At 41.4% G+C, this 25,259-nt stretch overlaps 1 protein-coding gene across 2 annotated transcripts in view; it reads right to left on the bottom strand.

The window, feature by feature from the left end:
* The window catches only part of pebp4 (phosphatidylethanolamine binding protein 4), a 55,738-nt gene that overhangs the window by 2,143 nt on the left and 28,336 nt on the right, over positions 1–25,259 (bottom strand). For both annotated transcript variants that reach the window (XM_085179317.1, XM_085179318.1), the window contains 2 exons: positions 6,267–6,312; positions 5,459–5,575 (listed from right to left, as the gene is read on the bottom strand). In XM_085179317.1, coding sequence (XP_085035443.1) covers positions 5,459–5,575; positions 6,267–6,312 — 163 coding nt within the window. The remainder of the gene's footprint in view (positions 1–5,458; positions 5,576–6,266; positions 6,313–25,259) is intronic.

Genomic DNA, 25,259 nt, shown 5'->3' with positions numbered 1-25,259 from the left:
CTGACTATGCCTGGATAGAAAAAAAATATATAAAAATTACTGCTTTTGACCTCTCGCTGCAGCTGCTTTACAGGCCCTCACTGTAGCTGTTTTCACCATCAGAGAGCCACATTTTGTATCCTCCGGCATTTTTGAATGAGATATGGGAGAAGAAATACGCTTTGCCAGTGCCACAGACATCAAGTGCACTCACCCACCCCCCACCCCATCAATGCAGAAACAAATCAGAAGGGTTCATTTACATGTAGCACAAAATGTCTTGTACAAGGTTATAATTTTCACACTTTTTCCAGCAGACATTACTGCACCTAGCTCCTATCAAATTTTAAAGTCGAGTATATATATTTGATATATGTTTTAATAATTACACAACCGTTTCCCCCGATTCTCACCAATTTGATTTAGCTTTTAAGACTGATACCTCAGAGTGTTCGCAACTTCGGGTCAAGTTCTGAGCTCAGCTGGGGCGGGTGGGGGGAAAATGATGAATAATAACAGGGAGATGAGCAGATGAGTACCCGAATCTTGCCAGGTCCTCTCCTTGAATGAGAGCTGCCTGGAGAAAGGTCTCTGATAATCAAGTGAGGGCAATGGAGTCAAGTGACCTATCTGTATGATAGGGCATGCTTCCAGTGCCCCTTCTGGCCTGTGCTTCAGTCACAGATAATGCACCGCCTCTGCAGATCCCCTGCATGTCCACAACAAGGTCCCTCACACCCTTAGAGACACCACTTAAAAAAAAAAAAAAAAGGGGTGAGGGGACAGACGGCAGCTATATCCCTATTTTGCCTCAATATAGGGATATAGTTGATGAGTCATGTGGCAGAGTTGAACCTCATGACAGTCATGCTTTAATATTCAAACTTTCACTTACCCTTATTCATAGGGAAAAACCTGCCATACGGTTATACAAGGAAACATTTCCTCTAATAGAGCATGTCACACTGGCGATTGTTTTATTGTAGCATGATGATCAAACAGAGAGTAGAAACCAGGCGCTGCTTGTAAGGCTTTACCCACATAATCCCATCTAAAGCTGTGCAATCATTGGGCAAAATCCAAAATGAGGCAAATTCAGAATATCTAGTGCTATCACACTGGCTGGTACCCCGCAAACGCCTAGACTCGCAAGTGACCTTAAAATAGGCTGGTGCCTGTTTGTAGTGCCGAGACGCGTTTCCGCCTCTCCCATCTGCGTGTTCATGGAAAGGACAGATAGTGTGGGACCTGAGGGCGATCTTAAAGTCTTCCTGCCTCTCCTTTTGTTTCCACCTTGCTTCCACGTCTGGGCATGGCAGAAAGATCAGGACTGCTGTGAGGTGACACAGAACTGCTACATTTAGTGGTGTGGGCGGTGTCCCTGTTAAACCTCTTACAGTGTCTCAGAAATACTAAAAAAACCCAAGATGCTGCTTTGTGGTAGTGTCGAAGGAATCATATCAGGCTAAGAGCTCTTCACGTAGGATTCATAGTTATAACTAAATCAAAACGCAATGTTAATTTCTTTGTATCTGTCAGAGGTCAGGGGTCGGACACAGAACAGTTCTTCGGGGATGCTTAAACAGGGTCAGTGTGAGTGTGTCGGAGCTTACCGTAAACACAGCAGTAGCTAAAGCGCTTCAATCTTGAGGGGAATTGTTGAATTATAGTTGGCCACTCTGTTTCTCTCTATGCTGGAAATACTGAGTTTCCAATTATATAAAACAGAGAAGAGAGAGCTCATCACACTGGAGAGGCAGGACCGGATAATGACTAGCATTTGCTCGAGAAATGACTCAAATAATTATTTTTCATAACTGTTTATCGGAATAATCAACTATTCTCGTGAATATATCATCTCTGGAACACCTTCAGGGTGCATCTTCAAATTTGGCACAAATATTGACTCATAATTACAATTTGGTCTTTTTGACCTGGCAAAAAAAACAAAAAAAACAAATCATGTTTTGGCCACAACTGAAGAATTCATAGGATCATTTTGAAAAAACTCCCATACAAATGTCTAAAGACAAAACCACTAAGTGAGAGATCAACTTCGCTGACACATCATATTGATCTGCAACATTTTCCTGGCTGTCCATCAACAACTCATGAAGATAAGCAGGGATTCTTAGCATATATCTCATATTTGGTCAGATTCAGAATTGGTGACACTAATCTTTGCTGCCCACCTTTAAACTCCGCTGCTTCTTTGAGGTAACGTCCATATATGAAACACTGTCAACACAGATTTATTGTTAAATTGTATTTTATTGTTACATTTCATTATTGGATTTTATTCAATTACTCCAAAATCCTCATTACTTTTTTTTTTTTAAAAAGTGTGCAACTCTCATTTTCATTATCAATTGCTGTGTTTTCTTCACTCATCCCAAAGGAAATTATGAGAAGCTGGAAGCAGCAGATATCTTTCTGATTTTTATGAGTTTCTTAATTATCAACTAGGTGACTCATTAACAAATTACTTCACTTGTACTTATATTGTGTCAGCTGGATGTAACCCATTTTAGAAATACTATAAAGATATTTGTGGATAAGGGAAGTTGAGGAAAAGTCAAGACACTTTAACTTTTACTCCGAGCCTGTCAAGACTCTGTAAAAAAAAAAAAAGAAAAAAAAAAAAAAAAAGACACACATACAAAAAACACAACCAGCCAAAATTCAACACGTTAAAGTGTTCCTTTAAGGCAGCCGACTCCTGGCTGAAACTCAGGCCTGCTGTAGCAACCAAATCCTGGCTCTCTTGACTCCACGCAGCTCTGATTAATGGTAGAGGCTGTGGGTGGGTGGTAGACATGGATCTGCCCATTACCACACTGCAACATTGCAAATGGCTTCAATTACTGTGGAGTGTGCTGAGCTGGCAGTAGGGGCTCTAGGAAGCAAGATAGGCAATGTGTACGATCCAGCAGCTAACGCCACTGTGAGCCATTCATTCGCATGACGTGACTGTCGCCTTCCCAACAATTTATCAGGGACAAAAAAAATAAAAAAAATAATACAGAACATATGGCCAATTTTTTTTTCATTCTTATCTTCTCTTTTTTACTCATAGTTTTTGCTTCTGATCAGTCAATACCAGCTGCTGAGCTCCAAGTCAGGACGTGGAGTGCTCAACGCGCGAACAGCGTATGTGCAAACTAACGTGTAGGCTGAAACATCACCCCAAGGCTTCTCTCAAGGCCTTGGGGTTTCCCTCCCGGCATTGTAACACTGTTTCCCTTGACAAACTGACTCGTCGGCACCAAACAGTAGCAGGACATATTAAGGGCTTGCCAAGTGGCTGACAAGTATCACAAGGGTCTGAGTGCCCACGGCTGCCCCCCTCCCCAACCCTGGCACGGGGGCAGCCTCCAGTCAGGGACAGCCAGAGCAATGGGGATTCCCTACGATGACGCCCCTGTGCCCCATGCCAAGAGCGCAGCCCCCCTGTAGTTCCTTGTGTAACAAACCAGCTGTCCCCATCAGTTCAATGACCCACATTCATAACCTTAACGCAGGAGGCACTGCCGACTCCCACGGCTCCTTGCAACAGCCCTGCTCCACCTCTAATTGTTCACCCCCTTTATTAGTAAAGTGATGGCCAGAGATGAAAAGAAAACAGAGAAAAAATCTGAGATGAAATTGAGTCAATGACTGCACTACTGGAAGTGGAAAACGATCATTAGGAGTCTTCCACCCACGGCTAAATGCTCTCCCTTCGCAAATCACATCAATTAATGTCATGGGCTATGAAAAATTCTCCCTGTGTCATACCACATGGAGGGAGGACAGACGCTAATAAGTGAACATACTTAACGGAGGAGGTGGGGAGGCATGGGATTCCCTCCATTCCTCTTCTCCATGCGGGACTAACGAGCTCTGGGACAATTGGGCAAAAATTAGGAAGCAGGTAAACCAGAGAATACGGCCTGAAATATCCCACATGTGTCGCCAAGTCGCTTTGTTTCTGCTCATACACCACGACTAGGCTTTCATTCTTAATGTGTAAAACACTATTGTCAATTATCTATTCTCTTGACATATTATTGTGTCCAGAACTGACCCATCAAATGAAGCGAGTGATTATCCGGGAGAATTTTTTTAATTTCATTTCCCTTGTATCGACAGAGCTGCTAGCAGGAGAGAGGAAGTCTTACAGCGGGAGTTACGCTCATCCACTCAATTAGGGATGGGTGGATCCACTCAGTTCAAATGCTTCATAACGAGTGGGCAACTTCTGTGTCAGAGCAGTTTATTTTGCACAAGAATACATTAAAAATATTCTAAATAGTAAACTATTATTCATGCTATTATTACTTCAGCTTAACCAGCTGTGACATCGCGAATGCCCCAACGATGCGGCAAGAGTTCATCGCAACCTCCCCAAAGTGAGCCTAATAAGTAACATACTACAAACTATATCTCTTTTGACACTTCTTTTTCCAAAGGTTTCAACATCAAACAGACCTCAGCCTAATGTGCCCGGATTGTTTGCTGACAAAGCTGTCAAAACTTCAAACAGCCGAGACTGGCAGCTCCACTTATTCACGGCCGCAGCGCTTGAAGTCTCAAACCACCCTGATCTCCCCTCAAATCACCGGCTGTGACCTGACTCGAATAGACAGATAGACACGCCTCCTGTGAGGTGCTGTACTGTGCATCCAAGTGCTACAGCCCACCTTCCCACACAGACTTCAGGGGGATGGAAAAGTACGAAAATAAATAAATAAATCCAAAAGCGTAAACAAAACAATACCTCTGCAAGACAAACAAGGTTGAATCAAAGGATGTATGGATATAATATCATCAAACTAACGGCCTTTCACGTGGAAGCATGTGACGTAGTTGATGGGCCTTTTTGGCGGAGGTTAACAAGACGTGGTCAGGCAGACTCGTGCAGGTGTGCGTGGGAGCCAATAATACTTGTCTTGACCCCGCAGGCATTAACGCTGCAGCAGACTTACTCACTAACCTCATTAACATTTCCCTTGTTAAGTTCAAGCACTTGGAGAAAATTATCTTCCTAAAGCAACTCCGAATGCTTTGATTAAAGCATCTTAATTGTGAATTATGCAGAATGACATGGCTCTTTATGAAACAAAGGCAGCACAGTGAATCGCAACACTAACAAAGATCAAGTTTATAGTAAAAAGTACTCAATCATCACAGATATTTCAGGAGTTGCAGAGCCTAATGTGGAAATAATACACCCTAAATTAAGGAGTACTCCCTCTAAAGGAAATGAATATTGTAAAATGACGTGGCTTCTTATTGTCTGTTCCAAAAATACTTTCCCAAAAACCACAAAAACCTATAATGTGAGAGGAACTGTTAGGTTTCAATTCCTTGCTGTACACTTTCATTGCTGATTCAACAGATAGATGCTGGCAACCGGCCACTGTTGGTATATGATAGATGATACTGCAGTGGGAAAACAATGTAGCAGACTGAAGAAGCTGGTGAGTGGAGTTATTACCCCGGGATGCCTCCTCCTGCTCCGTGAGTGACACAGACGCGTCTGGAGGCTGCTCGAACAACATGAACTGGTAGCGGTGAAAACCAGAGTTCGATGGTGGGGTTGGCGGCTTATAATCTGTACGAAAAACCAAAGAATCAGAATCAGGAGAGCTGAGAGCGGGGACTGGCATTTTATAACAATTTACTGTAAGTGTGTGCTAAATCTTTGACATCCCAATTCTTTTTGTTGTGCGGCAAAATCCACATGGATTATTTAAACCAAAGGGAGCTGTACGGCCATAAAAATTGTTAACTCTGAATTCTGAGAATTCTTTAGTCAGTCTGGGTTGTGGGTAATAAACTGGCTACAGATTTTCTTTGGATAAATCCTCTTTAATCATCACCAACACTGCAAGACAGTAAACATAACCAGCTCCACGGGGGAGGATGATGGCGGCGTGTGCATCTCTGTGTGTGTATGCGAGTACTGGTGCACTTTTTAAGCCCTTTAAATTCACAATAGTGGGAAGGAATTAAATTTACTCTGAGGAGAGGGGTCACGAAAGGTTATACAGGAAAAATGTTAAATTCCTCCAAGTGATACTAAAATACTTTAGTATAAATTATAGTAAGACTTAAATCTACAAGTCCAAACAATAATATGGAATTATTCCAACTAATTATATATAATATATACCAGAGCAAATTGCACAGCCTACACACAATCAATGAGTCAGATCAACTTTTTGGAATTACACTAAACTGGGAGTAATAACACCAGTAAGCCAAGGTTATACAACGAATAGTCAATAGAAGATCTTACTTACCAGTGAGGGTTGTTCCTGCTATTTGTCCTTCCTTGAGTGCACTGCCCTGGAATTTAAAACACAAAAGTTAGCCGGGCAAATTATGAAGCACAGCCTGTTTGTTTTGTGACAAACCCAGCGATAGCAAATATTTGATAAGAAAGACAAAACAGACAGCAAGCACAGGCTGCTCTTCTTTCAGACTTATGTTCCTACAGGCAAAGGTTCTACATTCAATTAGTCCAGTCTTTATAACCACAAAGGCTGACCATTTAATTTATTTCAAGCCAATGCTAGTAGACTGTATCCTGCTGAAGTAACAGCAAGCTCGAGATCCAATAAACAGTGAAATATTTGGTGATTATTGGGGAAAAAAAGACAAAAAAGCTCCACTACAGGCTTCCAGCCACACTGCAGGTTAAAGTATGTCAAAATTAAATATATAAAAGACCAGGTATTTTAATATCAGAATACAAGAGACAATTTTCAGACAAAAGACAGTTCCCAAGCAAATTAAACTACTGAGAAGATTTCCAATTTCCCATATTATTAATTGTATATTAACTTCTTGTTGCCTAGAAACAGATATCATGTAACCCAATGTGAAGTGCAGATATTTTCATAAGCATTTTCTGCTGTATATTTGTCAGGTTAAACTCCCTCAGCCCCAGGAAGCACACAGTCAGGCACTTCACACTGCAAATTGCACACAGGCATGTTTGTTTAATATACTTGGCTATTTACTGCAAGACGGCTGCATCCTTGAGTGGGTGGAAAAGGACTAAATATGCTGTCTGTGAAATGGCCCAAAACCCACTTGAGGTAAGTGTGGAAGTCCCCATCACAGACTGGAGTATGTGGTCTCAGCACCTATTTCTGTCCTCTTTTTGCCACACACAGGCTCCCCCTACAGGCTGACGGGGGTACTGTGTTAACAAGCAGCACCAAGACAAAAGACAGGCAGGACCAAGCTGCTTTTTTTACCCCCCATTCTCAGCTTGAAATTCAAGTTCCAGTTTAATAAGAACACATATCCACAGAGAATAAAAACTGTAGTAGGACAGCAGCTCAGAGCAGAAGAAGGTAAAGCAGGAGGATAAAAACAGAAATAATGTTTTAATTTTCATCTTGGGATGAAAATCCAGATTATGATTATGATATATGTTTTGAAGAGGATAAATGCATCCAACTGTTGGAATGACATCTTTTCGAGGACACTAATAAACACTTTCAATACCTATCCAGGTGTCTTGACAAGTAAATTAAAAGCTTTATTTTGCTCTTTACTCATACGTGGGACAGGGGACTATTTAAAGCAGACCAACCATAGTTTGACTTCTCTCTTTGCTTCTTGAAGACCGCAGCTGTCACCTGGCAGCAGATGAAATGTACTTTGAGGATGATAACGGTTCATAATGCCAATTAAAATGCTAAACCTACAGTTATAAGCACACAGAGTGTGCAGGTCTATGTCAGAATGACTGAGATGCACAAACGACCTTAGCATATTACTATCAGTTTCAAATAGTAATTCACTCTTTCAGCAGATTTAAAGCGTGCATTCTGTATCGTGCATATGCTCTTATCTATAATCCTGTAACCTCTCTTTAGGAATAACAGCAAGCATAGGAGGAGTGTTTACACAGACTGATCAAATTCAGAAGATTAGTTTCAAATGTGAGTATCTTCATCCACCGATCGGTGAGAAAAAAAAAAAGAAGCTTTATTTAGAAATAGCAAGTGTCCTGCAGCCTGCAGGATCCAAACCCATTGCCATAGCAACAGGTAGTCAACATTTGAACGTGCAACATTTTCCCACATCTTAATGCTCAGTTCTCGCTCATCCTCCCAGGCACCCTGTGCCCTTTTAATTTCATTATAATACATGGAGTATAAACAACAGCAAATGAATAAAATATTGAAATTTAGCCAAATAATAAAAGATAAGTCAATAATATGCGGAGTCAATAATATGCCGATCTAACACACAATCACATATATTATTATTCACAAGAAATAAAAAATAATAATAATAAAAAAAAAATCACAAAAGTAGTTTAAGGGTTGGAGTGATTAATCTGTACGGAGCAGAGCTGCTATTACAGTCGCTGTGACCGAACAGGGCCGTGCTGGGGTTGCTGATCCTAATGTTCACTGGGGAGTGACGCACTTACTCACTGTGACCTACAGGCCAATCTCACATGGGGGGCGGGGACTTGGTTGTGGGGTGTGACGCCAAACATGACAAGTTGGCATTGCTGAATGATAGCCACGATCTGTGTTAATAACCTTTATGAAGAAACGCCCATTTTAAGGTATGGGTATGTGTAGCATGTTATCCTTGCAGTATTTATGATAATAAAAACAAAAAAACATTTGGATCTTTTGAAGTTGTGGAAAAAAATACTGAAAATTCAAAAGACAATCATCAGGCTGGACCGTGGAACAGTTTAATCAGACTAAAAACTTTAAGCATAAAATGATTTTCTTATTAACCCCACCCATGAAAAATCTGTGAGTGATTCATCTGATTGTTGATGAAGAAAGAATCCAAGACTGAGATTCACTAGTATGCCAAGACAATTTGAATGCTCCTTATAAATCTGTAACATTTATAGAAAAAAAACCTTCTGTAGTGCAAATAAGCATAATATTACTTTACTAACCGAGATACCCTAAGACATCAAGATACTCTGAGGCACGATATCCAAGACTTTATACACTGAAGCTGTTTTCACACCCAAACTCTGAAAAGTCAGAGGAGTCAGGTCGGGACATCGTTTGAAGTTGCCCTTTCTAACAGTAGCACGCAGCAGGAGATAGTCTGCCTCAGCTGCAGTCTCACAACTTGAAATGCTCCGGTTCGTTTAGAAGAGGGAGCTGTGTGCATTTAACTGCAAGGACGCATGATCCCCAGGCTGTTACCTGCACTATTAACACATGGGCTTCACACTGACTTTGCACTACGGGGATCTAGCAGGTTAAATTTTTCAGGTAATTTCTAGAAAAGTAAATGGAGTAAATGACTCTAGGTGACTTGATCTATAACACAGATCTATAAGTAAAACATAGATATTAGAAGAAATGGTTTAATGACTGTGTAATAAAGCTAATAAGGCTTGATGATATATTTTCCACTCTAACATATACACATCAATTGTATATTAACACTATAAACTTCTTCCTTTCTCTTAAAAAAATGCAGTTTCCTCAAAAACATGCCCAGGGAATAAACAGTGCAATGCTTTTGCTGTACAAAATCTATGTTCACCAGCAGTTGTATTTTTGGATTGTTTTTTTTGACCTCAAGCTGAAGATAAAAGACACATTGCATAATGCAGATGTCAGAGAAAACAGTTGTTTTCAGCTATTTCCTATATGCTCGACCATAAAGCCAATGTGAAAAACGCAGCTTATTCATTGAAAACATTCATACATAGATCTTCTATCATTAGCTGTTCATGTAAGAAATGAGCTCAGATTGAAGCGCTGTGTAGAAAACCAGCAGAACATTAAAATCAGGATCTTTAAAAAAAAAAGAAAAAAGAAAAAAAGCCTAATGGAGTACTCACGGCTAATATGTCAGTGTTTTAACTGTTGTGCTATTTCAGCAGCTGAAAGTTGAAAGACACTAGAAACAGCTTCATTCTCTATGCAAGACAAACATTACCACTGTTTCCCTGTAAATTTTCTCATTTACATTTTAAATGTCTGTGTTCGTGAGATTCTTCTATGCTCATTCACTGCACTTAAAACACAGATACCACCCAGCTTTCTGTTCATAATGCAGTAATGCACTGCTCACTATGCATAAAAAACATGGTGACGGGTATTAAAGTTTCATACCAACACATATTCATATTACTGTATGCTCATTGAAGTAAATATCTAATCAGTCAATCAAGTCAGGAAATAGACGACCTGCTGAAGTTCAAAGTGAGCATCATAGAGGGGATGAAAGGTGACTTAAGTGACTTTAAATGTGTCACGGTTGTTGGCGGCAGACCGGATGGTTTGAGTATTTCAGAAACTGCTGATATACTGGGATTTTCCCACACAGCCATCTCTAGGGTTTACAGAGAATATCTGCCGGCAGTTGTCTGAGTGAAAATGCGCTGCTCGTACAGGTCAGAGGAGAATGGCCAGACTGCTTTGAGCTGATTGGAAGGCAATAGTAACTCAAATGCCTACTGGTTACAACCAAAGTATGCAGAAGAGCATCTTTGAATACACAACACGTCAAACCTTGAAGTAGATGGGCTACAGTGGCAGATGACCACAATGAATGCATCTCCTGCCGGTTAAGAGCAGGAAACTGCAGCTACGGTACTGCCTAAGTCTTCTGTTTCCAAAATTGTCCACTGTCTGGTTTAGATTAGATTCTGCTGGGACATACTCAGCAAGGTTTGAATTTGGCATAAACATGAAAGCATGGATCCATCCTGCATGTATCAATGGTTTGGGCTGGTGGTGGTGTAATGGTGTGTGGGACATTGTTATTGGCACACTTTGAGTGTTTAAAATGTCGACTTGAGTATAGCTGGTGACCATGTAAGACCACAGTCCACCTCTGATAACTGTACTCAGCAGAATAACAATTATTTCTGTGAGGATCCAACATCTTGTTTAATCTATGCTATGAATTTTTTAAATAATCACTGTAAAGTCAAATATTACGAATTCCTGAATTTTAATGCTCCAAACTCTTTCACCGAGGAACAATTTAAGTTCTTCTCTTTAGAAACTATAATCAAACAAACAAAGTATTTCATGGATTACCCAGACTGAGTTAACTCACCAGTAAAAAGACTCGAGTTATTTGGGAGATATTAGAAGCAATGCATATGTCTCGTATCCTCATTTGAGGGGAATACCCATTTAAGCTGTGATAGTGAATCACACACTGAGCAATGTGGGAACACCAGCTACTGACAGAGATAAAAACTGAAAGTGTCAATGTGATTTATGCCGATGCACGAGGGTGTTTAAGTCTATCGAGGGGAGACTAACTAAATAACTCCTGGTATGCACTAAAAACAGTGAACAAGGAGCAATAGTGGGATTGGAGATTTGACGCCTAAATGGGGCAGATTTGGTTTTTGTGTTGTTCAAGGTGGATCTCTTTTGTTCCACTCTTGTCATAAAGGTGAATCCAAACAACATAATATTCTGCTGGTGACATGTGCACTGGTTAAAAAGAAATTTACCACTTGTCTTAATTTAAGCGAAGTATTTTTGTTTCTTGATATGTTTGTGAGAGTGAGGCCACGCAGTGAACAGGGGAACCCCCTTTGAATTGGAAGGCCTGAGTTCAAGACACTAGAGCAGGAAACGCACGCCCTTGGAGGTTGCCCTTAAAAAGACAGTGTCCCTGCAAGCTGTTGTAAAGCTGACCCCGACCTCTGAGCCGCCCGCGAAGGCCAATCACGGCCAATCATACAAATATCAACATCTATATTCATTACACAGTTTAAACACATATGAAATATCATTAAGTTATAATCCAGAGTTCATTTCCAGATCTTAAAGAAACAGCATTTACTAAATATTTGTTTTGTCACTGGTCTCGGCTCGTTAAATGTAGGAGCCAGTCACGTCTTAAGACACCACGTCTAACTTATGTGCGCCCAGCTGTGGTGTTACATTCATTGTGGCGTTGCTTGCCATCATGTTTTACTGACTATTTCACACTCTGACTCAAACAAAGGCAGAAAGGATCCCAAACAACCTACACATTATGAGCAATGAATAATTTCTGATAATCTAGAAAAAGCCATGCGGCAGAGCTTTTTCTGTGGGTCACGTAAAAGCCTGACACGCTAACCACCAACCAGCAAATTTATCTCAATCCATAAAATGAATCAGAATTAGTTCAGACTTGATAGCGGTATTATTACCATCATGAAATTCTTAAAAAAGATAGTAGATGGGACCCCAGGCGCATCTCCGCTTTGTCTGAAAATGGTGAAACAAGGTGAAATGTGTCACTTTATGAAAGTGAGCTTAATGCTATACATGAATTTCTAACTTCTCTTGATCTTAGGGCAGTAGATGAGCAGTATGTTTGTATAATGTGTCTACATAACTTCCGCTAGGAATCCTCCGACACGAGCCGATAGGTAGGAGTCCACAAAGAGGCGGTGGGTGGGTGCAGGGGTGCGGTTTCAGCAGGAATACCCGCTTGCCCAACAACCCTTCTCCTTCTCTATGTGGGTGAGTGCTTCCCTTTGTCAGCAAGAGTTACTCATGCACCTCCTTGTATATCCACCACTTCCCCCTCCCTTGCACACCCTGTAAACCCACACCTACGACAATCAGCACCCACGTCCTTCTAATGCAGTTCTGAGAGCATCATTCTCCCTTTTACTTGCAGTCAGGCTAACAGACGGGGAGAGAGAGCATGACAGATGGTGTTCACAGCTCTATTTCTGAGGCTGGACTTGTACTGCCACCGCCACCCCTCCCCTCCACCCCCCCTTGCCGATTCCACTCAAGCCAAGTGCTTATGACTACCTCCTCATCTTCGCCTCAGTAATCAGCCCATTCATTTGCAGGGTTATTGTGAATTAAAAGTCCTTGCCTCACAAGGAACCTCACGGTTTACAGGTTAAACACAGAAAAATCGCATCATTGCTCAACTACAGAACGTGTTATCCAGATATAAATGAAAAAAGCACCAAATTTATGTTCAAAATTATTCTGAGTTTAGGCAAAGTATACAACATTTTGCTTACAAAACAGTAAAAAATTATGCAGTAAATTAGAATATTTTGTGAGTTTGGATTCAGCCCCCACCCCCCTTTCTTTTATGTCCCAAAATGCACAGGAACTATAGGAGCAGTGACCCAGTCAAAGGCAGGCTCTCCTATGCACGCTGTTGTCTTTATCAGCATAGCAGACATTCCCATCAGTCGAGTTCAAACTTGTGGCGTGTGCCACTTCTTTTACACCACAGGGGTTTCTCTGGTATCTCTACTCATGCTGAAAAGGTTTCCTTGAAATCCCCGTTTTAGTTTTCGCCCTGAGTAGCGATACTGGATGATTACAACACATAAACAGCTGCATGCATGACACCTTTTAATGACCTGATCCTCAGATAGGATGTGGAAACAATCTTTCAGCCGCCAACTTTGGCCACCAACTGTGACGCCATGTTTATGGCCATGTAAGTGTCATTCTCCTGCATAAAAGCTCAGATATGATCAATACTGGGCACCAAAAGCTTAGCAAAAACTGACAGCCAGCCAACAGTTTGTGAGCACTGTGCAAAAAGTTGCCAGTTTTCTAAAGGTTGTTACTTCATCTCAGATGGGTTACTTCATCCTTGCCAAACCTGTCCAGGCCCCATGCCAAACTTTAAACTAGAAGAAGGAACACTTGCGGTACACTCTTGCTTTTCCTCATCTTTACTTCAGTTTTAGGACGATGGCACCAACCAAGTGTTCTACAGCCACACATTTGGGATTATGGTTGATCTGGCTTCATAAACTTTGGCTAACAACGGCGAAAACTAAAAGCCACTATGTGTTACAGTCTGGGGTACCACTCAGGATTTAATCGGGCTGACGTGTAACTGGTTTGTCATCTCACCCATGTGTTGTGACTGTGCCAATCCTCCTAATCAGCACAACAGTGACTGCTGAGCCTCCGAAGAAGTCGGAGGCTGATATAATTGAGCAGTTTCACATATTGCTGTAAATCTGGTGGCCTAAAAGACGACAGGTATTGGCCAGAGGAATTTACAGATTCAACTGTCAACTCCTGCTACTATTTAGCCCACCTGAGGCACCTATCACTAAGCTGTTATCACATAAGCAAAGCATGCCTAAAATTTTCCTGGACTTAATGGACAGTCTAGTGCATTCCCCACTAGTGAGTGGGCTTCATGTTTTCCGTTGCCTGCATGCTCTGTATACACAGAGTATTTCCAGTAGAGTAACTGCAACTTAAGATAGCTTAAGATTTCATTACTGCTCTTTAAGGATCCCTCAACACGACTGCACATTAAAGATTATTCAGGGTTAGGAGGAAAGCCTCCTAACGTCTGATTTAGACTTCTGTGGTGAATCTTTGTAGAGCCTACAACGCGAACTACGTGAGTGACCATTGCTGTTTTCAGCATTTGCGCTTGTGTGTGTGGTGCATTATTTGTTAATTACCATGTGGTAGTGTCCCGGTGTTTTACATGCAATTCCCCCCGCAGCCATCACGAGGAACCACCTTTCTACCAACCAACAGAACCTACTCGTTTTTTAGCTACACTGGATGTACGTGTTATGTTACTAATAATGCACAGTGAACTTTTCCTAGTTTTGCATGTTGAAGGTTTTCCACTGGCAAATCAGCAAGATACTATTATTTTAATAAGCCCTAGTGAGTGCACAGTGTTTGTCACATGGAAAGCGGTGCTTCATTAGCAGCTCAGGTAAACAACTTTAGCTTGCTGGTGGAAAGTGGTAAATGGTAAATGGACTGGTTCTTATATAGCGCTTTTCTACTCTTCTGAGCACTCAAAGCGCTTTACACAACTTGTGCATTCACCCATTCACACCCATTCGCACAAGCACATTTCTCTAGGTGCTTTCTAGATAACATTCACACACATTCATACTCCGATGGATGCATCGGAGAGCAATTTGGGGTTAGTATCTTGCCCAAGGATATTTGGCATGCAGACTAGGGGAAGCCAGGAATCGAACCACCAACCTTCCGATCAGTAGATGACCTGCTCTACCTGAGCTACAGCCACCCCACAAGTGGGCAAACACATTTAAAAAAAAGGTTACTATATTCTCTGGCGTGGCTTGTGTCTTTGTGGAGCTAGCTGCAAGACAGCAGGTATATAGAGTTTCTTTTTGCTTCATGATTTCTACTATAAAAAAAAAAAAAAACTAATGCTGAAGAGTAGCTTCATAGCTAACAGCACACTACAAGCCAAGTATACATCACTATTAACTAGGACTGGATACACTGATATTGCTGATGGCTCACTAACAGGCCTTGACAAAGCACAGTACTGCATGACCTGGGAGTTGCCAATATGTTCAGCCAATAAGCACAGCTTTTGTTTATTGGCTGAGCTGGTACTGAATTTTTGTACAGTTACTGAGGCCGCTGTACACCGCCAAATGCAGGAAAATGCACAAGTGGTAAACTTCATCTTATACATTCAAATATACTACAGTGATGGAATTATCAAGAGTTACCCAAGTAGTCACGCAAAGTCTTTAAAACATGTACTAAGTCAAAGCATTTTTAGTGGTATTTGTGGCTGTGTCTTTTGAGCCGAATGGGATGGAATCTGGGGTGTATGGTTAGTAGAAAAATATAATCGTGGTTAGCTGGGCAGAGTGGATTGGCCTTTGGAGGAGAGGGTAAAAGGAACTGGGGGCGTCACCCTTGATCTGCTTCAGTGCATGAACAAATTAAGCCACTTAACAATAGCCTGCTGAACTAATAGCTTCAGTAAAGAAACTCATTGGGCTTCGGTAATGAACCTGAGATGGAAACATAAACAGTCCAGTTATTAAGTGAACTCCAGCCACCGCTGAAATCACCTGACACACTGTCACATGCTAAACCTACACTCCTTTGGTAATGCTCATTAGTAGTGTGGGATGCTATTACTCAAATCACTGACTTAAGAAACTAGCCACCCAAACTCATTATCGCACTCATCTATTCAGTCTAATTTGCATACATTACAAAGCGGCTGTGCTGGGCTGGTCATCTCAAACTCAGCGAGCAGATTGGGCCTAACAGGACAGAGTACAGGCCAAAGAGAGCTTTAATAAGCTAATTTTATCCAACCTGGGTGCTGCTTCCCTTACACCTACTGCGTGTGTGTTAGCAAGTATGGGTGCTGATGAGTCTGTACTTTAGTACTGTTGAGGGAAACCCAAGCTTGAGTTCCCAAGGTAACAGTCGGTTTGAGTGGGGGCTGGCTGACTCATTTGAAGGGAATCCTGGAACCAGAACAAGGCTGCCCACTCGCCCCACCCCCAGCTTCATCAGCACAACAAGCAAACAAGGCGCTGACATGTCCCCATGTAGGGCTTCCCACTGACGGGGGTGGCACTGGAAAATCCCAGCCTGAGCTTGCCTACAAGTAGCATCAGAGGACATGCACGCACAAGAACGAGGCCTCCGCGCTTCATGGCTTTGCTGGTTTCTGCCGGCAAGACTGGAAATCCATGGAGATTGTAGATGAAGAAATTACAATAGAGCGGTAGGCCTACAAATACGTCGAGACACGTGCTGGATTTGATTAGTACATAAAAGCATGGGGGAGATGTAAGGGGGCAGAGGAGGAGGTTGGAGCTTACTGAGGAGTCCATGGCATTGAATTAAATCATCTTTTTTTTTAGCTGTGAACAGTGACACAAAATAAATGAGAATGAAAAACCTTGTGGGCTGGCACATGAAGTAGGAGGAAGGGAGTCAGAGGGAGAGGAGGATGAAGGAGGAGTAGGTGGACAAGAGAACTAACTCTTTTTCCCACACAGTTAATGCAATTATTAAGAAATTAAAAGAGATCAACAGGCGTGTAATTGACCATTTAATTAGTTCAAGGTCAGGTTGTTCTTTTGACTTTGGAGGGGCGGTTGGCCGAGGTCTAGATTCGTAGGAAAACTTTGGGCAAGCAGCTTATAATTTACAACAATTAAATCGCCACGTATTGTTTCCGCACAGTGGTAACACAGTCTTTCGATTAAATTAAGACAAATTTGCGTTATTCACAAAAAGCCAAAGTCATAAAGTCGACATACTATTAGAAAACACAATAAATGTTTTTGGAAAAAGTACATTCTGGCCACAAAACAGAAACTGTACATGTATATTCAGTAATCTCGCTGTGCAGAGTAGCCATTTGATTTGCTTCTGTCCACAGTTACATCTGTTGATAACTCCACAGTTCATTCAGTGTCTTTAGTCATTAACAACTGAGAGCTGGTACAAAGGGATTTAAGAGGCAGCATTACTGTTTTGAATCGCTGGATGTTTAATTCTTCTATTATAATTGAGGCAGGAGCGAGACAGAGGTTATGGTAACTGCTGGAAACCTGTCCCACTTCACAGAAAGGTTAATGAACCTTACAAGTCCTATGGGAGATGGAGTATGCTGTTAATTTGACAAACGTGGGAAATAAATGCTTTTATGCTTTTATTGACGGTGACCAATAGCGGCCTTTGCTGGAATGAAAGGTTTTAGTCTTTTAGGTGCTTTGCTATGAGGCAAAACAATAATGTGGAATGCATTTGTTGGAAGAAACTAAGTACATAATTGTTTGAATAGCAATTTCAGGCCAAAAAGCATCTTCATTATTAATTCCTACTTTTGGGGAAAATATACTGCGCAAAATGTACAGTAACCTAATTCATGTTATGAAATAGCTGCCTTTATTCTGAATACATTTGCGGGAATGAGGGATTTTTAAAAAGCTGTACTTTAAAATCTACATATTTCCACATTCCATTTTATGCACCATTGGTCTGGGTTTCATTTTAACAGGGCACCAAGGGTGTAATATGCTGACAGTTGGAGAGGATCATGTGAAACAGAGTTGGTGTTCACCTGAAATAGGCTGTGGGCTAGATGGAAACATCGCAAATGGCGGCTGTGATCTGATCAGGATGGGGTTTTAGGCACAGGACCAGCTATGTATACAGTACGCACGATTAAGAGATTAAATGGATAATCTCCTTCCCATTCAAAGACATTGATGGAGGCAGAGAGCTGGTTTCACAGACTTTCATTCTGGTTTTTAAATCTAACCCAAGAGATTCAAAATCCATGTTCATCAGCTGCTCACCTCTATGATCTCCCATAAAACAAACCTATAGAAAAGGGGTGAGCTTAAATCAATAGAGAAAAGGACAGAAAGCCTTCTGGAACAATTTAATTCAAAGAAGATACAACAACTCATGTTTCCCCCCCAGCAGGTGACACTGATACCATGAAATCCTCATAACAAAATGTGTCAATAAATGTTCTCTGATCTTCTACCCCTTCGGTTAAAGACGTCAAGAAATCAAGTACTCTGAATCAAGTGCAGCGATCTACATTAGAGTTTTTCTTATGTGAACATAATAATCAAAATATGACAACATCTCTTTTCCTTTCCTGTATTTTCCAAATTGTACTGAATTTATTTCAGTTTAAATGCACAACTAACACTGTGGTATAGCTACTTTTACTCAAGTAAAATGTTTGAGTACTTTCTGTGCCACTGATTAAAAGGCCCCCTATCATTTTCATTCAGGTGGAGCTGAAGAGTGTTTTTAAGGTTAAAAGAAATCTACGTTGACTGTTTGTAGGAGGACATTAAGAGCAGATAAATTCAAGCATTTTCGAACACTTCCTTTTTGTTCTTCGTATAAGAAGATTAAACAAACATGGGTCCTTTTAAGCGGATTGAGCAAACATCTAGGGCTGTCAGTTTTTTGGAGAGGACAGTGCCCATTCTCAGCAGGTGCAATTGCTATGATCAGCACAGCTCCTTTTTAAGCTCTCTCTTTTTAACATCAGGTTTTATTTTCGCACAGATGCCTAACTGGCGTCAGAGCAGCTTAAAAGACTGCAAACTATCACCGTCCTAACCTTATAGACCTGCCTCACATGTCTTCATGCAGCCAGCCCTGGTCTCGTTCTTCTTGATACCCCCTTCTCTACTGAGCCAGCTCACCCTCTCTGTCTCTCACTCTCTCCCAGCTATACTATGGGCACTGATTCATGTGTCTGTGCGTGCACAATGTTTGCCAGAGGAACGCACAAGAATCCGAGCTCCACAATCCCTCTTAACCTCTGACCTTGGCTTATTGTTACCTGTGAGCAGCACTGTGGCAAACATGTTGTACAAGTACTGTACAGCCCTGCAAGCTGTTTGTGTTCTGCAAGTATGGAGGGCAGGGGAGGAGGGAAGGAAGAGAGGGAGCTATTTAATCCCCCCCAAAGGAACTCCCCTCTCAACCCGTATCGTGAACTCGCAGGCAAATCGCGTTGCTGGAAGGCACACCACACACACACTGCTGTCTTTTTAATTTCATCAGCTGAAAGAAATCTATACAGTGCTTTGGAATCCGACTGAGCTGCAGAGAGAAGTGAACTATACAGCACCCTGGAATGTAAACAGGTTTCTCACCAAGTGTAGCATAAAAATACCACATTGCAACAAACCTCTTGGCTATGATAATGGTCAATGGTACAGATCAGAGGTCTTAGTAGATTTTATGTTTGTTAGTCCTACAGCATATCAATAAGAACAACTTGAACAAATCCAGAGAGCAACTCAGAAGAAATGCAGCATTCATACTGAAATTACTCAAGTGTAACAAGCATAAAATACTGGATTCTAGTGAATGCTTTCTATTGACGGCCGATTTTTGGTTGCCATTACAAAAAGCATTATCTCCTGAGAATATTAGGAGCACTGTCATTAAAATCCCTTGCAGTCAGCTGCTTGGTTGAGACCAGATATGGGCTGTAATCTGCGGAGAAAGGGCTCCTTTATTATCCAATGTTAGTAATTGTCAAGCATTGTTACATTCACAGAAACGGGCACAATATTTATTTAATATCAGTAAAACCGAGCGAGACCCGGTTCTATTTTTCTATCCGTCTCTACAGATAACTGTCAAAACTCCACCGCCAAGCGTCGGTAACTCTGACATACCGTGCACACTGCTTTCTGGGCACGTGTGCTGCGCTTTCTTACCAGTTGTAATTATTTATCCATTACACAATACACTGTAGATCTTTGCACTACGCTCCACTTTCCGACTTTTACAGTTAGGATAACTTTTGGAATCCAAACAATCAGTACGTACAGCTAGACAGGCCCCTATAATATCTGTCAACTTTGCATTCATAGCTGTCACATTTAATTATCATGCCAAAATACAAGAAAATACATTGGCTGCAGGAGGTCCTTTGTGAAGTCTTTGTTTTTGTGTACAATTAACTGGCAAGCATGCTATATACTTAAGTAAGGGCTATTTTAGGTGAGCATAATTGTTAGTGAGTTGTTTTTATCAGCATGCCTCACTCCCCTTCTCCAGGAGACACCCCTAAGAGGAAGCATTTTCCACGGCTGCGGCCTGAGCAACCCCCTGCTAGCCCTGACATTTGTTCATTTGCCCGCCCCTCTCTTTGTGGTTTCCGTGCCCGCTTTTTCCTCCCCTCTCCACGTCTGTCAAAAATTGACCACTTTACAGGGGGAACAGGTAGGCAGACTCCGTCAATCCCCCCCCCACCTGTACCCTGAAACGCACAAATTCGCACGCGGGGCCGACTGCCAAAGATCCTGCTTTACTGACTGAAGTGGAGGGTGGGGGGTGTGTGGAGGGTGGGGGGGATGACAAAGACGACAGCTTGTGTGGGGGAACATTGTCTGCGGCTGCGACGAGAAATCTTTTCAGGAAAAACAGGATTTTATACACAATGGTCGTGGGTGTGAAGAAAGGGGGCACATATTAAAAGAAGTGCCTTAATGTGTGCATAGCTACTGGTTTCTTAAACTGCATTCTCATGGATAAGGTCCAATCTGCTCTTTTTTCCCCCTACAAGGCTCTAGTGTGACAGACTGGATCAAAGAGGGCTTTCCAGGTTGTCCTTGTTTTCTTGGAGAGCATTTGTGATATATCCAGGACAGGGCTCAGGCTGGAAATTAATCCAGCACGCTGACACAGTAGACCTATCTGCTTAAATAAAAATAAATGTGCAAGAGATGCGATTTTGGATGCTTCAACTCCCCCCCCCCGAGAAATTTAATTCACATGACAATACAAACAGGAATTTGGGTTGTTATTAGGCCATGTGTAAATGCTGATTATTCCCTCGGCGCTCAACCTTTCCAATTGCTCACAGGAAACCATCGCAGCTCACGTTCTTCATGCAGTGAAACCTCCTCAATCATCTCACCACAGCAACCGTGGCGGGGAGGTCAGTTGTTATAGAGATGGCAAGAGGCTTGGTCCGTTATCAGCTACAGTATTGTGTGTGCGTATAAGCGTGCGTGCACTTGAGTGTGTGTTTACTGTATGTGGACGGGGGATGGAGCTGACAACTGAGCGGAGGATTCTTATGTAATTCTCCCTTTAGGTGGCGGAGAACAGTGAGAGCAGCAGCCCACACTGAAGAAGAACCTGTTTGTTAATAAACTGCAAGTAAGATAACATTGATGTATTATTACATGGTGTTTGTACTCAAGACAAGGGCTGTCGAGATGCAAAAAAGCACCAGGCAAGTTGGCATGTCGCTTCACAAAGCATTGATTTTTGTCCTGCTAGCACTCCTCCAACTTCTTTCAAACATACACACGCGTCCCTGGATGCAGACATCAGAGACATACATGACGGCTGCGCGAAAGAAAAAAGTAATGCAAGAAAAATAAAGCAAGAACTAACAAAGCAAGTCCTAAAACGGCAGAGACGGAGAGAAAAGGCTGCTGGGGTTGATATTTTTTGCAGGGAGGGAGTCCTAAAGATGAACTCCATGTAATACCACCTCTGACATTCAGCCTGGCTCTAGTTGACAGGATGAGCACATGCTCTAAATGCTTAAGCACCTCCAGCTGTGCTTCACTGTTAAGGACTATTGTTGACTTGAACCAAGGGAGGCTTTTGGCTTGTTACAGGAAAAAAAAAAAGGGGGGGATGAATGACCTGCGTGCAAAACTTTATCAGGGTTAAACTAATTCGAGCTAAAATACAAAATATGATATCTAATACACAATTTTATGTCGATATCTTGAAACTTTTGAAAATATTCTTTAAATTCTGGCACAACTCTCGTCATCAATCACTTAAACAGGTGCTCCGCTTTACTTCACATATTTATGTTACTGACAACAATCTGTTCGTATTCTTTAAGACACTTACCACAAAGAACATGTGTTTATCCTGTCAGTTTAAGTTTAAACAAAGGATGACAACAGGTGCACCGAGTGGAGTTTAGACTGGATAAAGTTGCTTCACAGGACTCAGAGTCAGTAGGCACTTCTGCGTAAAAGTTTGCGAAACCACAAACAAGCAAACTGTTAACCTGGGTTATGAGCATGTTTAGCAACTTTGGAGGGAGAAAAAAAATCACATTAAAAAGGAAAATTGTTCACTTCCTTTGCGCCCACCCCCTTGTCATAAGATATGGATGTCCCGTAAGGTTATTTGTGTTTGCTGGGAAATGAAGTGCTCAAACTGGATTAAAAACATACTGCATATGTTTGGAAATCTGTTTCCCTGGGCGTATGAGTGGAGTGAGCGAGCGTGAAGCAGCAGCTTGCGTCTCCTCCAAGAGAGAGGGCAGACACTCTCATCATTAGCTGGGCTACAATGTGCTCCTCTACCTGCTCCAATCTGCACAGCCAGGCTCCGCTCTGACGCCAGACAGATGTTCCCAGCACGAGGTGCAAAGTATCGAGAGGGGAAATGAGAGTGAGCAGGAGAGAGGCAGAAGAATGGAAATATTCAGCAGAGTACACAATAAGAGTTTAATTATGAATAATACCAATGGTTCTTTGTTCTCACAGTGAAGCTAGCTATGGTTCGCCTGGCCTTTGGGAAACTGTTTTTGGCTTCCATATGGGGGCAGCTGTCTGTCAAAAATAAACGCTTAAATCATAACATGCCACAGTAGGGATAATTACGGGATAAAGAACAATGCAATTATGTATGTTTATTTGCAATATTGGACAGGTATTTTGCTAAAACAAACTCTGAGGCTATTGCAGAGGTTAAAATTGAAAAGCTATTGTTGAGTGCTTCTTAGAGAGTAATGATCTGCAAAACTGACAGTTTTTGCAAAACTTCACATCAACTATAAACTTTGGATAAAGACTCATCACTGAGTGCACAGGCAGAAATGTCTCAGTGCATGTACAACACACAATATCTCCTGAAAAGACACACACTAAACATATTCACAATAATGGTAAATAAGTACAACGAGAATCTGTTGTTGTTGTTTCAAAACAGTCTGTGCCAACATGCAACTCTTGTCCTCTTTTCTGTGTTTTTGTGATCCTTTAAGATGAGGTGTTTAGAATTAAAAAAAAAAAAAAAAAAAAAAGAAAAGAAAGAAAGAAAATGCTAAAATTTTAATGCTTTCAAGAACTAAATGGTGAATGAAATGCTGCGAGGCATTGCACGTCTAATAGTTTACAGATAAAGGACATCTTGAGGTGTGGAGCAGATGATCTCTGCAGGCCTCAGAACTCACAAACACAAAGCCAGCTGGTCTGACACAGTCACAATACTTCACTGTTTGTATTTGCCTGAGCAGCAGCAGAACGCAGGCAGTGTCCTGCTTTGGGAGCCGCTACAACAGAGATGGATGTTAAAGCATGCAAGTCCCTCATGCACCATAATTGCGAATGCACGAGGGATGTGCATGCAACTGGCCTTCGATTAGTCACGAAGAGGAAGCTGATATGTGATGGCTTCCAATCCTCAAAACAGGACAGAGTGATCTGAGTCCAAACAGGCTACGAGGGGTCGTAAATCTCATGTCTTGTTTAAAGAAATGTATCTGAGCTTGGATGATGGCTGCTGCATGGTAGCCTTAGTGTTTCTGCTTCTGGTGGCTATAAACAGACTGTAGAATAACTGCAGAAAAAAAGTTGGAGCTCTGAAAAATCCAATAATCATCTCTGTATTGCTTTTGCATGCTAAAAATACTGCAAAGTCACTGACACTGACTTAATATACTGAGTGTATCCCAGCTCAAAGTGCAAGGGGCACGGGACATCCTGGACATCAGTCTTCATGTATGGAGCATTGTAAACAAAGTTGCAGGCATTCTGCTGCACAATGAACTAGATGAGAACATTTTAAATAATCTTTCCTGCACCGTGTTTTATAAGAATATTTTTTTTAAATATCATTCCATATCGGACAATCTGCTGCCTGAATATCAGCTGATGATATTGGTCTGGCTATAATTATCTATAAAAAACCTTTTTTTTTAAAAATCTCTTTCTAAACAGTGAGTGCAAAAGTGCATTAACTGTAGCACTGCTTTGCAACTTCATATTGCATCATGTTGACTCAACATGCACCAAAACTATAATGAGAGTATTAGCAAGTAAAAGTAACACCCAGTGCAGTATTTATATAAGCTCTATTTAGGTACTAATGATTTGCTTGTTATAGTAATTATTGCTGCGAGTCCGTACCCGAACATCTGTATTGATTTAGTCTCTGGGAGAGCAAAGAGAGGGAGGGAGAGGCTCACAATCTGGAATTCGACTTCGAGAGCGAGACAACAATCTGTTGATGGTTATTTGGTAATTGTCCACAATTGATGAAAAAAACCCTAAAAACAACAACAAAAAAACCCCAGCGTGTGCTGCAGAAGATTCTAAATGATTGTTACTGTTGTTCAGGGGGTCAGGGAAAATGGGCAGTCGCAATGAAAAATGCATATAGAGCATCTAATAATGCGAGCTCTCACAGAAAAGTGGACAGCTGGTGAGAGAAGACAAGACACCCAGCCACACAGTTTACACTTAATTGCTGGAGTGAATTGTTCTTGGCAGCCAAAAGTAAAGATGTGATATGTGATACACAGTTAAATAAAAGATTTAACACCTGACAAACATTAAAATATGATTGTCTTCAAATTGTATTTGTACAGTTGTTCGGCATGTTTATAAATGTTTGCTGATGCTGTTGGATATAGTTACATTTATTTTTGGGGTTTTTTCCTACTGTGTCAGGCACAAATAACAGCTCGACCCAGTTGGGTTTATTTTGAAAAATGACAAAGGAGCTAAAACGGAGGGACTACTTAACGCGTAGTTAAAACCAGAATCTGACTTAATGCTGTTTGTTTAACACAGACTTTAAAGCACAGCTACAATCCAAGCCAAATAGTTGAAGCAAGTCGTTTCCTAAATCTCAGTTTAGCTAAACCCACACTTTAGTAATTTGGTTTATTATCCCACACTTGGTTCTTTGATAGCAGGCAGACTCATAATTATACGGATGTGTTCTCTCATTTATCAACGTATCAAAACT

This window comes from Neolamprologus multifasciatus, chromosome 12, assembly GCF_963576455.1.
Source record: "Neolamprologus multifasciatus chromosome 12, fNeoMul1.2, whole genome shotgun sequence".
NCBI classification, from domain to species: domain Eukaryota; kingdom Metazoa; phylum Chordata; class Actinopteri; order Cichliformes; family Cichlidae; genus Neolamprologus; species Neolamprologus multifasciatus.
Note: the sequence above shows the minus strand (reverse complement) of the source record. Positions and strands in the feature narration are given on the sequence as shown.